The sequence below is a fragment of the Nipponia nippon genome, unplaced genomic scaffold, assembly GCF_047370975.1.
Source record: "Nipponia nippon isolate SJK-2023a ecotype South Korea unplaced genomic scaffold, ASM4737097v1 scaffold_9, whole genome shotgun sequence".
In the NCBI taxonomy this organism is placed as follows: domain Eukaryota; kingdom Metazoa; phylum Chordata; class Aves; order Pelecaniformes; family Threskiornithidae; genus Nipponia; species Nipponia nippon.
The window spans coordinates 37,300,611-37,313,842 of record NW_028262413.1 but is presented as its reverse complement, the minus strand read 5'-3'; the positions used below and the strand labels follow the sequence as shown (position 1 = coordinate 37,313,842).

At 38.1% G+C, this 13,232-nt stretch overlaps 1 protein-coding gene across 1 annotated transcript in view; it reads left to right on the top strand.

The window, feature by feature from the left end:
• FBN1 (fibrillin 1) overlaps window positions 1-13,232 on the top strand; it is a 158,040-nt gene that overhangs the window by 20,508 nt on the left and 124,300 nt on the right. The window contains exons 5-6 of the mRNA XM_087743599.1: window positions 2,840-2,935; window positions 4,537-4,632. Of these exons, the coding sequence (XP_087599725.1) occupies window positions 2,840-2,935; window positions 4,537-4,632 (192 nt within the window). The remainder of the gene's footprint in view (window positions 1-2,839; window positions 2,936-4,536; window positions 4,633-13,232) is intronic.

The following is a 13,232-nucleotide window of genomic DNA, read 5'->3' as shown; positions in this document are numbered from 1 at the left end:
CCTCACGCCTTATGTTTTTTAGTTTGGGATCGCAGAGTAGATGGCATGTGTGTTACCCTCCGGCTGCTTGGTGAGCTCCCAAACGTTTCGTGAGTCGTTGTGGTGTGATAGTGCTCTTGGTGTGATGAAGCCTTTACTCAGTTTTGCTGAGAATTTATTAAGAAAGTCAGGAACTGTTATGCTTAAGCATGCAGCTTGTTGCTTCACTTTGATAAACAACACAAACGTTGCCCACACACAGAGTGTGTGTGGATGTGTTTGGTCTCACTGGCTCCTTTGCAGGTTTGTAGCTATGTTCCTGCAGTTACTCCTGTTTTGACTTCAGAAGTTTCCAGTGTAGACTGTTTAAAATTGGACCCGAAAGAGGACAATAATTGATTAAACGCAATAATTTATTAATGTCGTTAACATTTCCTGTGCATGCCGAGATAAGGCAACGCTATATGCATTGATTTACAAGCCTTATGGTAATTCCTGTGCTTTTTCCTTGAGCCTCTGTCAGTGTGATACCTTGGAACAGGCTATTGCATTTACTGGAGTATCTCCTCTGACTTTAATGAAATTGTTGATATAGCTGAGAAAAGAGACTCTGGACCTGCGTTAATATGCTCCTTTTCAAAAATGCAATCTTAAAATCATCATCTGAGCTCCAGACAGCCTTCGCATGTGTTTCTATAAACTTTTGGAAGGGTAATATTTCAGAATAGTCTGTATGATTTTGGAAACACTATTTTCAACATTCCCTCAAAAGAGGGCAGAAAATAAATAATTAATTTACTGACTGTATGTCCCTGATTTTCTTGCATGGTAATAAGGAGGAAGGCTCACTGATGTGAATGGCTCATTTTAATAAAGGTGACTGGGTGTCCCAGTAGTCTCCCATAATGATTTTAGTTTAAAAAGGAGGAAGACATATTTTGCCTTGGAAAAGTTCCTTTAAGAAGCAGTAAGACAAATTATGGAAACTTTGTGTGTGTGTTATGTGTAAAACCACTCCTCATCCCAAAATGGGGAAATATACTTTACTTTTACTTGAACAAATAATATGAAAATCATCATATAAGCTACTGTTAACCTTTTTATCTCAAATGTAGTTCAAACTATTTAAATGGCTTTGGTCTTCATGTGGGAATGGAAATTAGCTCTTGGCATAGCTTGCTCTAATTGAAATCAGTTTGTGGTTTTTAAGTTCCTTCCCTGCTTGACAGATGATATCATTTCCTATGCTTTTTGTAATCCCCTCTGTTTTTCTAAGATTGTATAAAGCTAAGTTGAACTACACATTTTAAAGTAACTATACACCTTTTTCTGACCTACTTAGGACATTGTCCAAAAATCTTCACCAGCTATTCACTCTGTATTTGCAGACAATTTTACGTTTTGTTGAGGAATGTTAGTACATTTTTGTTGCCTGAAGTACATCCAAAGTAGAACAAAGATGTATCGTAACTATTAGACACATAAGAAATGTAAGATACAGTTTTTACTTTTATAATTGAAGAATTAAGAGTACCAGTGTTTTAAATGCTAGATTCTTTTAAATCCTTTCTCTAACCGCATGTTTAGCTTCTGTTCTGTGGATTCGTATTGCTATAGAAGACAATGCAGTTAAAATTATTATTTCTACTTGAAAATAAAATAAAATTCCATTCACATACTTCTGAACTGTAAAAAGCCAAATGATGCTTAAGGGCTTTGTGCAACAGGAAAAATGCAGTGGTTGGCATGGCACCTGTTAGCAACAGGCTCTGGCGGGACATGCAATTTCTGTTTTTCAGTCCTGAGCATTTCAGGCAGCATGGTGTAGGTATCCAGTGCTCCATCACAATCTGCTGAAATGCTGATCTGACCGTAATCCTACCTGGGGAGGAGCCTTTCATGTGGTTCCTGTTAAGAGGAAAACCATTTCCCGGCTGCTTACTGGAGTGCCTGCCCCGGTTCACAGCTGTGTTGGACAGCTGGACCTGTAAGGAGGACTTCACTTTGTCGGGAGGCCTGCCCACTTCTCTATGCCTGATGAAGAGCCTGACATACTTTTAAGTTGTTCCTAACCTCTAGTTAAAAAATATATTTATCCTTATTACTAGAAAAATGGAGCACAGACTTTTATGCTTTACTGGCATGGGACTTAAGCTGCATGTTAATCATTATAAATGGTGGGGCTGCGGCAGAGGAGAGCATGTCACTGCTCTCCTGCCTCTGCTCTTTGCAGGGGGACGTGGTTGGCTCTGCGGAAATGTTGTCTGTGAGCTCCGCAGCCCCCAAGCACAGCAGCCAGCAGTAGCTTTACCTGGAGGCGGGGTGAGCTGACAGATGGCATACAGAAAGAAATGGTTCTGTTGCAAGAAGTCCTACCCGGGCAGATCAGCTTCTGGGATTGCATGTGTTGGCAGATCTGGGCTGTCTTCAGGAGCTTCCTTATAGGCTTCCCTTTAATACTTCCCTCCCCTATTGCCCAGATGATAAGATTCTCTTTATTCTTGGTGGTGCCTGCCAGAAGTTTAGTACTTTTCCCTTATTGATGGCCTTTTCTTATCATTGCAAAATAGGAGGCAAATTCTATGGATTTATGCTCATATGAAATGCGTTTGTCTTCAGTGAATAAGGGTGGTATCTAATTCTTGCACCATGTGCTATATTCCTTAGGAACTGTAAACCAGTGTTGTTTTCTGTACTGCCATTTTAAGTATCATCTGTCCTAAAATATGCATCCTTGGTTATCGAATACTGGTTTCTAATTCATAGAATCAATCCCTGAAAAAAAAAAAATCCCTTAGCAGACAGTTAAGTGTTTCTGACTGGTTTGATTTAACTGAGGAAAATCTTTTTTTCTTTCAAGTACAACACTGTAACATCCGGTGCATGAATGGAGGTAGCTGCAGTGATGACCATTGCCTCTGTCAGAAGGGATATACAGGAACACACTGTGGACAGCGTAAGTACACTTTTATTAATGCAGATACTCTGTGTACAGTTAAGTAGTTCTGGGATGTGTGGATTGGGCACCCTTTAGCACTAAATTTCAACTGATGTTGAGCTTGTTTTTGATCAGGTACAGTGGAATTTTACAGGAAAACACGTGACTTTGTAATGAATGCCGAGTGAATTCTTTCTGATCGGGACTATTAAAATAAACATCATGTGAATTCATAATAATTGGATATAACTTGATCCTGTAGTTCTCACACTACCATAATTCCCATTGACCTCCAGGGCTTTCCACTCACTAGAGCAATAGGCCATACATTTAGAATTTAAATGGGATTCAGTTTTCATCTTATAGACAAAATTGAGCTTTTTAGTACAAAGCCTCATTTTAATTTCAGGGCTTTGCTTGAGACTTAGCTAGTATGCTTTAGGAATTTTTCTCATTTTGATGTTGTCTTATTAGAGTTGATTGACGTATTTTTGATTTCCTCAATCAATCCTGAGCCAACAGCATTCCTGGATCCACTGCTTGAAATCTCTCCCAAACTGACTCTGGTGGTCTCTTGCTCTTCTTGGCTGGAATGCTGTGAAGAAACTCAAATAAGGATGTAGACACTGCTTTTAACCAAGGCCGTCATGTTGCTATCTAGTGAACTATTGGTCTGACAGAGAAAATGTGTTTAGCTCATTTAATGAAAACCTTTTGTGCTCTGTCAAAATCAATGGCACACTTTACATGAACTTCAGTGGGACCAGGAATTTACTCTAATAATCTGGAAGAGGATCACATGGTGAAAGGATTAAGAACTGTATTTCTGCCTTCTCTGTGAAATATCAAGTGGATAAAAGAGGATAAATGGAAACCTTCTTTTTACTGAAGTGAATGTGAAACGGAACAAAGAATAACATTACTCAATGAGCATCAAATTGTATTTAAAAGTCCTTTTTTCATGTGAATGTTACATTTTCTGATTTTTTTTTTGAGAGCAACTGCTTTTGGAGTTTATTATGAGGAAAATCGGGTTTTGAATCTAGTGACAGGATTGTACAGGGGAAGAATATCCTGGATTAACTTAGTCAAGATAGATATTGATTACATTTTGCTATCCTAGTTGATGGCTTGAATTATTTAACATCAGCAAGCAGCCTTTTAATACTGGATTGTTTTTCTATTATGGTAGAGGAACAAACACATTTTAAAATTTGCTTCTGAATAGGGAAAAAATTTGAGGATTTGGAGATGATGTTTTCTTCTGCACCTTCTATCTGCAATCTCTACTATTTCAGTGTTTCTTTGTTGAAAGTCTGAAAGAGATGTTATTTTGAAGTTATGGAATTGTCTAGCCATCCCAAAGAGAAAGGCTCAGAGAGGTCAGAAAAGCTGTGATTGTTACCGTGTTTATATTGTGCTCCCTTGAAAAGATGAATTCATGATACTAATGAGGCCAGGAAATAGGAAAAGATCGTAAGTAGGTTCTGGAAAATGAAGTATCCTGTCCTGTTATGTTTACCATTTTTACCAATTTACCTGAGCTGGTTAAGTACATACCTTCATGTCTTTCTGGAAATAGCTCAATAAAAATTACTTTTGCCTTCCCTCTGATACAGCTGTCTGTGAAAATGGATGTCTAAATGGAGGGAGATGCGTGGCTCCGAACCGATGTGCTTGCACATATGGCTTTACTGGACCCCAGTGTGAAAGAGGTATGAGCCCTAAAACAGTAGAAAAAAATAGATGTTCCAACTTGCTTAGTAGTAAATTAAAAATGCTTCAATAGTAATATGAAATAAAATATTTAAATAGTAATATTTTATTGCTGTCTATGAAAAAGGTAAAATAGAATTAATGTTCTCATAGAATGCAATGTAAGGAAGCTTTACTGAAAGGAAAACTCCAGTCTAAGAAAACAGTGGAGGTATTAGTTATGGAATAAGACAAATTAAAATGGTAACAACTTCCATAACTGGCATTTTTAATGAGAAGGAAAACTTTAGCCTTGATTTAAAAACAAACATTCAATCTTATCTTCTTTTGTGATTTTTATATATCACAAGTGTTGATTGGTATGATTTTAATGGTTGGCTCTTCAGTTCATGGTAGGTTTACCAAGTGTCATTTTCTTTTCCTGGGGCAAAAATCCCCATTTATTTACTCTCACAGTAGGGTTGTCGAGCCGTTACCTGTTCTTATCTATAGTTGAATCGATTGGATTTGTTGTTGTTAGTCTCAAGACTGAAAATAAATTCTAAGTAGCATTTTTAGCAATACGTGAGATTCATAACACAGAGGCCTGGAGGAAACACACACGCAACTGATTAAGGCCTTTCTTCTGTTTACTTTTTTGCTATGAAAACACTCCAATGGAAGAGGTGGCAAATAAAAAATACTGATAAGTGGTTTTACTCAAACTTCAGTTTCGAAGTCATCAGAAAAGCTCTTTGTATCTCTGATACATTTGCTTAGCAATGATAAGCAGCATCTTGCGTCTGTCTTTGGCATATTTTGTTTCGGCAGAGTTTATTCAATTCTTCTTTCCATTTTGTACAGTTTTATTGTTACCAATTTTAACGTTTTACTTGCATATCCATAGTGATAATCACAGCTGTTTCCAGATGAAAAAACAGCTATACCAACTGTCTTATCTGGTGAACAGCTATACCAACTGTCTTATCTGGTATATGGATTTTTTTCAGGGTTATTAAACCAATTTAATGGTTCATTTGGGAGAGATATAGTGAACAATGTTTAGGTATAATCCTTCTTCTGAATTTTGTAATATTAAAAATAAAACATTTTCATTTGTTAGAGCTATCAATTGATCTGTTTAATTGGAAATTCATACCTAATACTCATAAAATAGGTTGTGTTACATATCTATGAACCTGGGACAGAATAGACATTAATAACCTGAATTCGGGCTTGCACGTAGGGGATGTGCTTAGCACATGAATCTTCTGCCAGTGAGTGTGTCACATCATCACCGCTGTCAGTGCTGCACCTGGAGTAATGGTTGGCTTTTTTATATGGGCAGCATAGGTGGGTGATGCAGAACAACAAATCTTAGGGAACCAGAGCTTTTTGGTCTGTGCTAGAGCAGATGATAGGATGAAGCAGGTATTTCCTGCACTCCCTACAGCAGATAAAATTGCTGTGTTGGCACTGTGTGTAGTCTTGCCAGTTCTCCACTCAGATGTTGTAAAAGTAGTTCAGACTGATGGTGAGATATTTTCTGATGACTGAAAAGTAGCTCTGTTCTGAATCTTGGAATCTCACTGGTGGAGAGGTGTAAGAGGAATGGAAAATCAGGTTAAAAATCCTAAATTTGAAGAGAATAAAGTCTTTATAGGTAAAGAGTGTACTGAATATTACTGCAAAGACTTTGAATTTCAAGCAATGACTGCTTGTTCTCCATGGGTGAAGGGTTTGAGCCTTCAGTCCAGTGAGGAGGTGTAAAGTGCAAGTTCAGAAGAAGATTGTTCAATGCTGCTTTTATTGCCTGATCTGGGACCAGTTTGACTCCACCTCATTAGGGCAAGTTTCAAGGCTGAAGCATCCTAGCAGCTTCAGTCCTGTCCCTCAGGGCTCCTGCCTTGTGTCGGGTGGAGTGAGAAACTGGTGACACACAGCCATTTGAGCCAAATCATGCCGTCATGAAATCCCATGCATGTTACTGAGCACAGTTGAGGTGGAAGTCTGTAACTTACATGCCTCATCCACAGGCAGTTTTTACTTAGAACATGTGTTTGATTCTATAGTTATCAATAAAAAAGAAAATGAACATTAATGAGCTATAGTATTTCTGGCTAATGCTCACTGCAGTACTGAGGCCAAATGATAGTCATATCTTCCTAGAAAACCTCTGAAATTTGGCTTCTTTCATAGAGATTTCCTGTAGCCTCTCTACCTAGCTGAGCTAATATGTTTCCCTCCTCTAAAAAGGGTGTGGTGATTTTTGGTCTCAGAATCACATTATGCCGTCAGAAAAACTTTTTCTGAAGATAACTTTTCAAGTATAAGTTAAAGTTGGTCTTAGAATAACTTGCATTGTTCAGCACATGCACCTGTGTGGGTCATTAGGGAGTTGTCTGGCTGCATATGATTTTACACATCTGTCAGCTAAGTAAGAGGTCCGTATTTTGAATCTAGCTTTGGAAAGTTACGTGGATTTGTGACACTCCCCGATGGGCTTCTGTTGTATATGTGGATGGATGTTATCCAGTAAATTGACAAGATTCATGCCTTGCAGAGTAAAACTGTGTCTTTATTAGGAAAAAAAAAGGGTGGGGGGAGAACAAAACAAACCCAAAGCATTTCTATGTGTGGAGAGGGGGAAAAAAAGGAAATTACTCAAGAGAAATAGTCTCTTAAATCATCCCATTTTGGGGGGAATCAGGAGAGGCAGATTGTTTTGAAAACACCACTTCTGGATATAAATGTGATGTGAAGGGATATGGTTCTGTGGCATGCACATTCTCCATCTGTTTGGCTGTGGTTTGACTTCTAGGTTATGCCATGCCACAAGCTAACAGTGATGTAAGTAATTTACTGCTGCGTATCACGCAGCGCTTTTCTCTACAAGCATCAACTAATAGTAACAGTCAGAGAGTGTTTGTGGCACGTATGTCACAGACTAAAGAATATTCCTGCCTTTGCTGCATATGTCGTAGCTTAGAACTGTCTTGAATAAAACAGCGTTGAGGCAACCAAATTCATGGGGCTTATTCCAATAATCTGATATGGAAAACAATTAAAATATTGCAGGTGGTTGTAGCAAAGTTAGAGCCAGTTTCTTGCATCCAGAGGCAAGTTGTGTAGTTCTGTGTCTACTGTTTTAAGTAGTTTTTCCACACATTTGGTCCATATTTGTAATACAAATTAGCCTGATTGGTATTACCTCAGTAAATGCTGACCATATGATTGTTAATGAAGATCTAAAAGACTTCTGTGTAGATCAATCGCTTCAAATACACGCACAATGAAAGGGCTTTATCTGGTGAAAGACCTGCTGCTTTCCCTGTGCAGCAAACTTCATCAACTTTGTTGCATGAGTATTTTTATGTATTTATTCAGTCATTCTTTGAGAGGGTAGCAGCTGGCCTTGGACAGTTTTGGCACACAAATTGCTTTTTGTGTGTCTTAGAAGTGTTAATGATAGTATAAAACACTATAAACTTGAGCAAAAGGAATTTTTAGAATCATTATTATCAGTGGAGTGCCTCTTCATGTTCTGGGAGTGTGTACCATGTCACTGGTGAGATACACTTCATCAGAGCTGGATTGATAACTGTAGCGTGGTCAAAAGTGGTACACATGTATCATGAGCTCCTGAGCTGTGGTGTATGGTGTTTGGCACCTTTCCAGAGCAGGGGAAGCCTCCTGGGCGTACTGTCAAGTATATGCAGGTGTATCATAAGTACAACAGGCCTGGCTTTTCTGTGGGATAATGTTCATCAAAAAGATGAACTTGACATAAGCTAAACAGTAAAAGTGCAGTGAGGTTGGAAACGCTTCCTACAGCAATTTAAGACACATTTAAAATACATAGTCCAGAAAGGAAAATATTTCATGGATATTGGCTCAGGTAAAATTTGAACTTCAAGGGTTCCTTCTGGAAGGTGCTGAGTTCTCTGACTGCAATCCAGTGATGGGCTTTGACATGCATTTAAATTCAAATCTGAGATGTCAATATGCTTAGAATTACACAAGTGCTTAAGGGCCTTGCTGGATTTTGGCCCAAGCTTTCAGAGTCAGTTAAGATCTTAGAGGTGCACTCAGCTTATAGCATATCATTTGTTCATACCATTAATGAAAAGAAATCACAGGTAACAGAAAATGAAGATGCAAGCAAAACAAAATTTCTTCTACTGGTTAAAAACTGGGTGCCATCTTTATGCCATTCGACTTTTAATGCTGAATAACTTGAGTGAGTTACGGATTCTGCAGTTCCTTTTAGAGTCGCTGAAGAGATTGAGAGCAGAGACTTAGCTTATGTTCCCCTTAGGATGACTGAGAACATCGACAGCTCTTTTTATTGTCTGTAAAAGAGCCTAGGGGATTTAGCTGGCTATGTGAGATGCCCACGTTTGGGTCATGTGAAAACATCCCTATGTCATGCACTTTATGAAAGTCCAGAGGAAAAAGTGATGTTAGAAGCTCAGAGAAATGAGACATCCCTATCAGATTTGGTAGAACTGTGTCCTCCAAACTTGTGCATAAAAGCTTTCTTGACTCTTTGAATCTGTTTCTCTTCAGACATTTGGATGATTATACTTTAAGAGGGTGAATTCTATATAATATAAAATTGTACATTGTTGTTATCCTTGTATTGCAAAAATGCAATGAAACGTGCTTTTCTTTTTCTGTCTGGATCCATTTAGAGGCACACAGTGGAAGCTTAGAATGTGTTACAGCCCTGTTTGTTTATTTGAATGCTTGTGACAACATCAGGGGCTCAATCCTGCTGCATTTTGGAGTTTTGCCACTTGCTGTGCATGGGAGCAGAATTGGGCCTGATGTAGTTCAAAGATTAAAAAAGTACCACGTGTGTTTTGTGTTTTTCTGGACTCAGAATATGAGCAAATGACTGCTTTTTCTTCAAACAGAGTCGTTTCTGTACTGCTCTCTTCATGGCAGGAATTTTTGCATAATTTTTAATTATATTTGGCCATTATTAAAAGTTCCCAGAATTAATGCCATATGTAAAAATATCTTTCCCAGAGCCTCTCTATGAAAGTGCAGCCGCTGAAAGTGGTTGAGAGTAGTGTAGTGCTGTGTATATTTTTTTTCTTTCTAAATACTACAACGGGTAGAATGTTTTTACAAAGAGGACGCTGCACCCCTTAGTGTGCCCCGTCTCTGGTATTTAGTCTAAATGGAAAGTAAATAACAAAGTGTAGATAGCAGTAAAAGTATGTTCCCAAAGCCTTATGTTGCATTTAAAGTAGTATTGCAGCATATGGTAGCTGGCAAACATTTGAATAAACTTGATTTCTGTAGCTGTCTTCCAAGAAACACATCTGTTGACATAGACATGTAGTTTCTGCAGCCCTGTAACATGAATGCATGTACAGTATTATAGCAGCAAACTGAAGGATGGCTAAGCTTGAAGGCCTGGAATAAGGATTCTTGCACACCATTTTCCCCCGGAAAAATTATGAAAAATGGCTTCAGGCTGAAGATAAGTATGTTTACTCACAGAGTGATGTTTTACTGTCTTTGAAGTAATTTTAATACATGTTGCCACCCTTGATGTCTTTCAGTTTCAAAACAAAAATTCAGTATCGGTGTCTTAGATTGTCTTTTCTATAAAAGAGGTTGAGATAAATGGATGAGGAGTTTTTTAATTTTTAAAATTGAAACTGCAGCTTAATTGTGGAGAAGTCAGCCTCTGCAGAATAACTGTGTGTGATTTAAGATAGTTTATAATACTTAGCAATAGATCTCTGGATCAGAACTCAGCACTAAGCTCAGTCTGTTATATAATGCCAAAAAGCATTTTTAGGTTCTTGTGTATGTGAAGGCTTTTATCCATTGCTCTGCTCCTTGCAAATACGCCCTATAACCGGTCCTATGTCGCTTGCTCTATGCTTTGTGCATCTCAAAATATCACATAGCAAGCTTTAAAATGTTTCTTCAAATATATGCTTAAAGCTTAATCAAGATCCATAAATGATTCAGTACATATGGGCTTAGGTCTCTTGCGAGATGTGAGGGCTCCAACTTTTGTACATGAAGCTGAACATTTACATTTTGTTCCAAATTGAGTTTTGATTTCAGTCAAACAAATCCAAATCCAAAGTTTTCATTCAACTATTTGGCAGCCATTTCTGCATTTCCATGCCTTCTTGATTGGCTGCTAAGGGCACTGACCTTTAGAAGTGCAGGAAGGTATTATCTGGACTTTGTTTTGATTTGATTTGATTTTAGTTGTAGCAGTGGAGATGCATACAAATTCAATCACAAATTGCGGAGCCCATATTTTGGTATAAATTATAATACAAACATTTGAATGAAATAGCTGCATTGTTCTCATCTGTAAGATTTGATTCTTGCATGTAGGACATTGAAGGGACTCACATGAGAATCACTGAGATCGTTCTCCTGGTACCACAGACAGCTTTGTTGTGGAACCTGATGCCTACCTCCAGGTGTGCTGGCAGCCTGCCGCACGTCTTTGCTATGCAAGAAATTCAGTTCTGCTTTCATTGCAGACAGGGGCTGAACCTTGCACTGGCTGTGCTCGTGCATGGTACTTGCGATCTGCCTTGTAGTGTCTTAAGAAATAAAGAGCAGAGGCCTGTGCTTTCATCAAGAGGTTTTGTTGAAGTTATATACACAAAGAGATGTCTATGTTTGTTTGGTTATGGGATGTTACATTAATACAGATATGACTTTCATATACACAGTGCAGGCAGTTGAAAGATAGAACTTCCCTGAATGGCCTGCACTGCCAGATATGTGCTCTGTGGAGCTCCAGGGAGAACTGGGAAGAATCTGTCTGATGTGTTGTATTACGAAAGTCAGATTTTTTTTTTTTTCAGTGCAGAAAGATTGAGTCAGCTTTTATTGATTTTGGTTGTCATTGCAGCATGGTGTTGCATTTGAGGCCTTCAGAACGAGTGTCTTCAAGCCGTTCTTGCTCTCTTAGTACCATTGTAACATGCCCATTTTTCTAATTTCAGCTGTCTCCCAGTTCCTGGGTCACTACAAAACTTGTAGAGCATAAAATAGCTGAGCCCAACTAATTTCTCCTGGATCTTTCCATAGAAAAGGTGCTTTCGAAATGGTGACTCCTGGAGTTGAATGTGATACAAGGAATGAGTAAATGCAGCTGAGAACTTATCTAACAGTGCCCACTTAGCCATTTATGGAGAAAAATGTTCCTTCCTCTCTGGGCTGCAATGTATTTTGATAGAAGAAAGCACAGCTACCTGAAATCCTTTCATTTGTTACAGTGAAAACAAATGTTTTCCTTGTGAATCACCCTGAAATTTTATATGAATATTTTCCATTCATACCTTTTTTCTTATTGAGCTACTAAGCTGCAAATTTTTTTTATAGTTGCAACAGAAAAAATAAAATATCAGTATGTATGATACCTCAGTCAAGTTTGTGTTACAGACTTTATTTTTTCTTTGTGTGTTTGTTTTTTAAAGTCATCTAAAGCTTTCATGATGGTCAGTTCTAACAAAGAAAAGAGAACCTCTTTTAAAACATCATCTATCGTACGTAATGCAATGATAAACTGACAAGGGCATTTCCAAGTAAAACAATTCTTTTATGTAGGTCAGCTGCAAAGTGCTAATGAAAACGCATCTTAAGCAGAGGTGCTGAAAATGAGCAGTACAACTGATTTGTCACACGTCAGTTTCCTTGTAACATATTTGGAACAGAGTTGATGAGATCTCTCTAAAAACCAAAGCTTTTCTGAAGTAAACTGTTACATTTAGAAAGATATCTCATATCCTATATCAGGATAAAAGTTGCAAAAAGTTCTAGGAAATAACTACCTAAGAGCAGCCCTAAGGACAGTCACATTCACACTTCCAATTGGCCTTGAGAAGTTCACGAATAATGACTGAGTGGTTTTAATAGTTTTTTTTTTCAGTGACAGCTTGTACGGTTTGGCACTCTAGAGAAACACTGTAGGAAAAGAAAAGAGGCCTAAATAAGGTCTGAAAAGAAAGGAGCCCTAAGAGAAGGATCACTCTCCAAATTCTGCTCTGCTGTAAAACAGAGCCTACGTTTGCACTCCTTATCCAGAAAAAAACTCCTTTTGGAAAAATGCAGAATTTCCTTATGTACAGAAACCAAGATTCAATATTTCTCTTTGTAGGAAGATGTGTAAAGGCTAGGGATAAGTAATTAAAAAAAAGCATGCAAGTTACTAAAAGTGCGTGTGTGTGTACATATGGTTACATACATATGTGCACATACACATGGTTTTATATCTTAAGAACAGAAATACAAAACCTTGTAAGCATCTGATTTTTGATTGTGATGTTATACATTTACTGTGTGTCTATTGTGGGTGTTATCCAGGCTAAACTAGCACAGGTAGGTTAACGTAACTGCAGTCTGCTGTTCCATAGCCTTAATTTCTTTTCATGATGGTGTAATTCAGATTACAGGTCCCATTCTGAAGGGGTGGCCTCTGCACTGTTTTCCTTGATCCTGAATGTTTAACTTAGCACGTGACTCTCTTTTCAAAAAGTATTTAACTCAAGTAAGCCTGGCTTACCAGATGATCTTGGTCATGTTTTATAATGGCCCCGTCCTCATCATTTATGTTTTTTGCAAAGTT